Raw genomic sequence first — 6,854 nt, forward strand, 5'->3', positions numbered from 1 at the left:
GACCTGGGCCACAGCCCTCTTCCCAGCCTCCTTCGGGGCTAGGAACGGGTGCGGCTCCTCAAACAATCTGCAATGAAAGCTTCCCCTGGCCCTCCTTTCTTTTCCTGCACCTCAGGTGTGAACCTTCTTCCCCCACGCCTCTACCCCTCTGAGGCCCCTCATTCTTCTCCAGGGCAGAGGTAGCAATTCCTTTTGGTTTCTTTGTGGCTAGCTGGACCTGGGATGGCTTCACAGAATGCACCCCATGCTATGCACCAATATATTTTCCATATAGGACTTGCCATATAGGACTTGAAGCTCATTTTGAAAAATATAATGGGCTGAGAGACAAGAAAAAAAAATGTCAGCACTAAAAATGCTGGCTTTCACTTTTGCTAAGAAAAGGAATTTTGTGCTCTCTGCTCCTACCCACAGCCTGGCCCCGGAAATAACTGCCTTTGGCAGATCAGCCTGCCAAGAAGTGCCTGTCACCAAGTGCAGGATCCCCAAGGATCATGAGCTGAGGTTTCCTCCTTGTCTCCATCACCAGGGCCTGTTGACGTCTCATCCTGGCCTTGAAACCAGCGTCCCTGCCCCCCTGGCCAAGTGGGCACCCTCACTGCGGCCCTCCAGTTTCCTCTCTTCTCTTCCAGAGGATGCCGAGAGGGCTTTCTCAGTTAGAATCATGGATGCTGAGCCTCACAGAGTTGGGACCAATGATATTTCTTAAAAAGCATCCTTCTGCCTTGGCCTGGGTCTATGGGGGCCAAATAGATACCCGAGGGCCATTTTCGGGGGTGGGATGACAAATAAACTTGACCCGAGAAATGGGATCAGCTGGGCTCAGACCCGTGGAGGACTTAGAGCTGCAATTTCCTTCGTTAAGCTGGCCCCAAGTTTGTTTTGAGAAAGCCGGAAGGGCCCAGGGAGGTAGAGATTAGGAGCTGGAGCTCATTTTGATATCTGGAAACCCCAGCCGCCTAGAAGTGGGAGGCGCTGAGTGCAGGCTCGCCTCACACGCCCCCCTGACTGTGGGTCACCTGGGAGCACCAGCCGCAATTTGGGAGATTTCTGAGCTCGAGAAGTCTTTGGGGGAGGGCTTGATCTGAGCACACCCCGTTCCCTCCCCCTGGGCCGAGGGAAGCATGGGACCAGCCCTGCCTCAGCCCGTCCTCATTGGCTGGCATGAGGCAGAGGGGGCTTTAAAAAGGCCAACGTGTCCGGGCTGGGGACCAGAGCCTGTGCTACTGGAAAGCCGGGTGCCCTCCTCCGGCTGGCACCATGCAGCTCTCTCTTGCCCTGTGTCTCGTCTGCCTGCTGATGCATGCAGCCTTCCGCGTGGTCGAGGGCCAGGGGTGGCAGGCCTTCAAGAACGACGCCACGGAAATCATTCCTGAGCTGGGCGAGTACCCTGAGCCTCCACCAGAGCTGAACAACAAGACCATGAACCGGGCGGAGAATGGAGGGAGGCCTCCCCACCACCCCTTTGAGACCAAAGGTAGGAGGTGGAGGAAAGCATTTTTAGCATAAGGGGCCTGGGAGGGTCCTCTTTGGGAGGTTTTGAAGACTGGGGTAGACTGTCAGCTGCCGCCAGCACCAGTGGAGGCAGGGGACTGATGGCATGCCAGCGTAGACTTGGAAGTCAAGTGCAAGGGCGTGAGGTTGGTAGAGGGGCCAGCAGTGAGAGCCTGGAGCAGGAAGGAGGCTGAGGTGGTGAGAGTACAGTGCTGGGACAGGCTTAGGGGCTCACAAAGGAGATTTCAAAGAATCCCCTCCTGAGAATAGAGGAGCCGAGTCCTGCTGCTGACACCACTGGGGAGGGACAGGGCAAGGAGCCTGACATCTATGAGCACCTGCTGGATGCAGACACCTCCTGGGCTGTGCCTGAACCATCCCCCAGGGAACTCCCAAGTTGATGGTGAAGAAACGGAGGCTTCAGAGATTAAGTCACCAGTTAGTGAGGAGAGAGCTGAGATTTCAACCCAGTTTGATCCAATTACAAGACAGCCCTTGTCGGGGGTTTGGGGACAAAAGCCAGAGCAAACTCCTGCAAAGCGGTGGGAAACGGATACCTGAGATGCACCCCTTCAGTTCCCACTACCCATGATCTACCCAGCAAGCTGACACTTGGAAGGAATGGGAACTGCAGGTAGTTTTAGCTTCTGACCTGGTAGCAGCTGGGTCCAGGTCCTGGAGGGGAGGCAGCATCCTCTGTGCAGGGCATGGGTGCAGGCGGCACCATCTGTCCTGAATCCCCACCCCCAGGCCCAGCTTTGCCTCCTTCCTGGGGTGGGAGCCTGATCCTAGCATGCAGGCAGTGGTCCCAGTGGAAGGCACACCTGGGTTCCTGGTCAGGTCTGCACAGAGAAGCCTGGGGGGCAGTGTGCACAGCTGGCTCTGCAGCTGGCAGGAATGGGTGGGGGCGGGGGCTGGAATGACACTTCAGAGTGAGGCCCTCTGGCCATTGTCCAGGTGGGGGATGAGCCCACTGCCCAGGCTCCTGCATCCCATCCTACTCTGCTTTACATCCATCTGGGAATGGGGGCTCTGCAAAGGGCACCCCCAGAGAAGGCTGGCGGGACCATGAGTCTTCACATCCAGAGGGCAGGAGTGCCTTTTCCCTACTCCAGCCCAGAGAGGGTCAACTAAGTGCAAGCAAAGGGCTGTTGGGGACCCAAGTACAAGACTTCCACCTCCCCGGGCTCCCATGCGAGCCACAGTCCCAGAGGAAGCCACGTGCTCAAAACAAAGTCGCCCTTTACAGAAGAAGTGCCTGACCTAAGGCTACTATTCTTGGAAAGCCTCAAAGCCTCCTTTCCTGGGCAAAAAGGCCGCCCGCACACACTACCCTTGTGGCCTGGGAGCAAGGGTGAGGATGCCAAACCAGCCCAGAAACCAGAAGGCCAGTCGTGGGAGGAAGGCAACTCCCACATCTCTCCTGCTCTGCTTGGTCTGCAAGGGGTGGGGGCCTGGCTTTCTCTGCCTCCTCTCAGGTTTTAGTCTTAGGACTATTTTTCAGCCCTTCATGTCACATTAGAACTGTCCCTATGAGACCCTTGGGGGTGGACAAGTGCTCAGGTGAGGACCAGCTGTTTAAAGCCGATGGCAGGAGACACAATTGAGGTGTCTTCCAAGCCAGACCTTACCCAGCTCTCCCCTACCCAGGAAGCAAGCCTGTGCCACCTGTGCCACAGGAAGAGAAGTACCCAGCAGAGTGCCTGGTACACAGCAGATGCTTAATAACTGTTTGTGGTAGCTGAAGCTGTAGATTTTCAGTCAGAGCCGGGTCCCCCTCTGATAGGAAAGTAACTGTAGTAAAAAGCAGCCCCCCACCCTCATCCCTAGCCCAGCCTCCCAAGGTGCTGGGGCACACAGCTTCCACCCTTGTGGGAGCTGAGAGGGCTGGAGCTCCGGAGGAGCAGACTCAGGAGACCAGCTCTGCCTTTTGAGCAAGAGCTTTTCCCTCTCTTGGCCTCAGTGTCCACAGCGATAACCAGGGGGCTGGACATGCTGCCTTCGGCTCCTTTCAAGTCTAATGACTTCAGCCTCCTCCCCTTCCAGCCCTCCCCTCCTCAGGAGCTGCCCTGATTTATTACCTTCAATTAACCCCTACTCCTTTCTCCACCCCGCCTTACCCTTCCCAATAGGCTGGAAAAGGAATTTGGGAAAAGGCAAAGGCATTTAGAGTGTGTGCCTAGTACCTACCCTGCTGCGGCCAGAAAGGACTTAAGCCTGGCAAAGAGAAGACTAATAATAACATCATTAACAGCCCACGTGTCCAGCTTTTACTATGTGCCTGCTGGTGTCCTCTGCATTATATATGTAATGGATTTACTCACTGAATCCTCAAGACAACCCATTTTGCAGATAGGAAGCACAGAGAGGTTAAGTAGCTTGCCAAGGGTCACACAGTGATGGAGCTGATATTTAAACTGAAAGCAGTCACTTGGCTCCAAAGTTCTAGGGGGAGAGGATAGGCCAGTGATCTTTTCACCAGGTTCAGGACACCTGGGCCCTTCCCGTAATAGATCCTCATAGGCTAGGGAGAGGCAGGATTGGAAAATGCGGGGGTGGCTTGGAGGGAGACTGGCTGGGTGGCCGCCCTCACGCGCGACTCTCTCCGCAGACGCCTCCGAGTACAGCTGCCGCGAGCTGCACTTCACCCGCCACGTGACGGACGGGCCGTGCCGCAGCGCCAAGCCGGTCACCGAGCTGGTGTGCTCGGGCCAGTGCGGCCCGGCGCGCCTGCTGCCCAACGCCATCGGCCGCGGCAAGTGGTGGCGCCCGAGCGGGCCCGACTTCCGCTGCATCCCCGATCGCTACCGCGCGCAGCGCGTGCAGCTGCTGTGTCCCGGCGGCGCGGCGCCGCGCGCGCGCAAGGTGCGCCTGGTGGCCTCGTGCAAGTGCAAGCGCCTCACTCGCTTCCACAACCAGTCCGAGCTCAAGGACTTTGGGCCCGAGGCCGCGCGGCCGCAGAAGGGCCGGAAGCCGCGGCCCCGCGCTCGGAGCACCAAAGCCAACCGGGCCGAGCTGGAGAACGCCTATTAGAGCACGCCCGACGCGCCCCCCGTGGGCGCCCCCCACCCACCCAGGCGCCCCAGGATTCCGCCCCCTGCGCGCGGTTCGATCGTTTGTGTTTCATTTTAAATGCCTGCAACCTAGGGCCAGGGGCTGAGACCTTCCTGGCTGCGGTAGGAGGGAGCCAGACCCTGTGGATCCCAGGTGTCAGCAAAGACCCCTCTTCCCGCCCGCCGAGGGCGTCCCCGGGGCAGGGGAGGGAGCTGAGAGTCACAGACACTGAGCCACGCAGCCCCGCCTACCGGGGCCGCCTACCTTTGCTGGTCCCACTTCAGAGGAGGCAGAAAAGGAAGCGTTTCACTGCCGTGGGGTTTTAAGGGAGCAGTGGGGATTGAGAAAATTCCAGGGACTGATTAAGTAAGTTTGATAAACTCCTCTCCCCCGCCGCCCCCTCTCTCTGCCCGTCAGAACGCCGTTAGTGCCGTGTTGTGCCAAGAACACAGGTCTGGGGGCCATAGATAGGATTTCTAGTCCTAACTTTGCCTCTACGTGCTGGGTGACCTCAGATTACACGCTTTTCTTTCTGGACCTCTATTTCCTCTTTGAAAAATGGAGGTAGGGGTGGGATTAGCATCTGGAGGAATCTAATGTCACGTGATTCCAAGGACTGAGGAGCCCTTTGAATGGGCAGAGGAGAGAGAGAGTTTGGATTGAATCACTGATGTGGTGGCTTCCAGAATTTGGCGTTGTAATCTTCTGATCTGACAGCCAAAGATGAAAAGCAGGAAAAAAGAAGAATCTATTTATGGCTGACAAACTTGTGCAAGAAGCTGTGGTGTGTCCCAGCCTGGCCTCCCCAGATGTTTGGTGACCTCCCTTCTTCCATCTCAAAGGATGCAGAAACAGCACTGTCAGCTGGGGTAGAGAAGAAGGTTCCAAGGGTAGAGGGAGGGACAGAAATCACCACCTTATTCCCAAAAAGCAGTGCCCCCTCCCCCAATCCAAGGCCATATTTTAAGGTCACTTTTTGCAGAGAAGCTCGAGGTCCCAGAACATTGGGCTTGCCGGCCCAAGGGGGTGGCCACCACCCATTCAGAGACCAGCAGGTCCCTCCTGCCTACCACTCACAGAAACATTTCTGTCTGGAAAAGAGCTTCTCACTGCTGTTATGTGTGATGGCATATCTTACGTTAAAATAATATTATTGGGGAAGAAATGACAAGTGCTGTATATATGCTGAGAAATTGCAAAGCTTCCTAGCTGCCATCCAAAAATCTCTTGGAAAATCATTTCCAGGCATCACTTACTTTCTGTGCAGTTTTTAATTGTTTAAAACAAATTTTTTTTAAACAGAAGTACATGCCATGGTGAAAGCATGGTTGGTTTTGCAATCTTTTCATGTGGGATTTGTCCAAAAGAATGAAAGTAGCAGTTTTGGGGGGGAAAAAAGAGTTACATATTTATTTTCTCACTTAAGTTATTTATGCAAAAGTTTTTCTGGTAGAGAGTGACAGTGTTAATATTGCTTTATGAAATATCAGTCTGTTCTTTCAGAATCCAGAGGCATTGTTAATAAAGACAATGAATTGTTACAGAGAGGATGTGGTCTCATTTCATCAACCACACTTGGTCATTTCTGTCCACCTTAATATCCTTCTCTTGGTCGCTAGGGCTTACACGTTGGAGGTAACTTTGACTGCGTTATGGTGGCCCTGGTAGCAATTCTGTCCTTCCTTTGAAAGGTCATGTTCGTCCCTTCCTTTCCAAACCTTCCCCCCTGCCATTGTACTAACCTCAGCCTGGTCTCCCTTTAGCAGCCTGCCCTCCACACTGTCTTCCAGAAATACTGTTCTCATCATGTCACACCCTTGCTCAAAATCCCTCAATAGCTCCTCCTTGCCCCAGATCAATTTCAGGCTTCTCAGTCTGACAAGTCAAGCTGATTCCCATCCCCCATTCCACCAAATTTCCTTATGACTCCCCAGTGGCCACGGGCTGTCCCATCCCTGCCTCCTTAGCTTACCACCTGCAACAATTCCTGCTCTTTCTTTGGGGTTCATATTCCTTGTCACCTCTTCCCTGAACCTTCTAGAGATGTTCCAATCCCCACTGATCCCTCTCTCCCTAGACGTCCCACCCCTTTATCCATGCCACTCCTTTGGTTCCTGATGCTCTGTCTTCCATTCGACATTCATTCATAGGTTGCCCGTCTCCCAGAGCTGTGCTCAGTACTGGGGTAGACACAAAGCCACCTTAAAGACACCTTAGCACCAGCTCACAGGAGCTCAGTCAAGCATTTTCCCAAACTTGAACTTTATGCCTCCCCAGTGAAAATGTAAGTTTCACAAGCAGGGATC

At 54.6% G+C, this 6,854-nt stretch overlaps 1 protein-coding gene across 1 annotated transcript; it reads left to right on the forward strand.

The window, feature by feature from the left end:
• The first annotated feature begins 1,233 nt into the window (after positions 1 to 1,233).
• Positions 1,234 to 5,959, forward strand: SOST (sclerostin). Its single transcript, XM_006217479.3, has 2 exons — positions 1,234 to 1,477; positions 4,106 to 5,959. The coding sequence occupies exons 1-2, from the start codon at positions 1,261 to 1,263 to the stop codon at positions 4,525 to 4,527; spliced, it is 639 nt and encodes a 212-aa protein (XP_006217541.2). The 5' UTR covers positions 1,234 to 1,260; the 3' UTR covers positions 4,528 to 5,959.
• The last annotated feature ends 895 nt before the right edge of the window (positions 5,960 to 6,854 follow it).

Source organism: Vicugna pacos, chromosome 16 (genome assembly GCF_048564905.1).
Source record: "Vicugna pacos chromosome 16, VicPac4, whole genome shotgun sequence".
Classification (NCBI taxonomy): domain Eukaryota; kingdom Metazoa; phylum Chordata; class Mammalia; order Artiodactyla; family Camelidae; genus Vicugna; species Vicugna pacos.

What these genes read in the sequence shown, in the direction of transcription:
- SOST (XM_006217479.3), top strand. Translation starts at nt 1,261, where the DNA reads ATGCAGCTCTCTCTTGCCCTGTGTCTCGTCTGCCTGCTGATGCATGCA. An exon ending in CCACCCCTTTGAGACCAAAG is followed by an intron (nt 1,478 to 4,105) that starts GTAGGAGGTGGA and finishes CTCTCTCCGCAG; the next exon opens with ACGCCTCCGAGTACAGCTGC.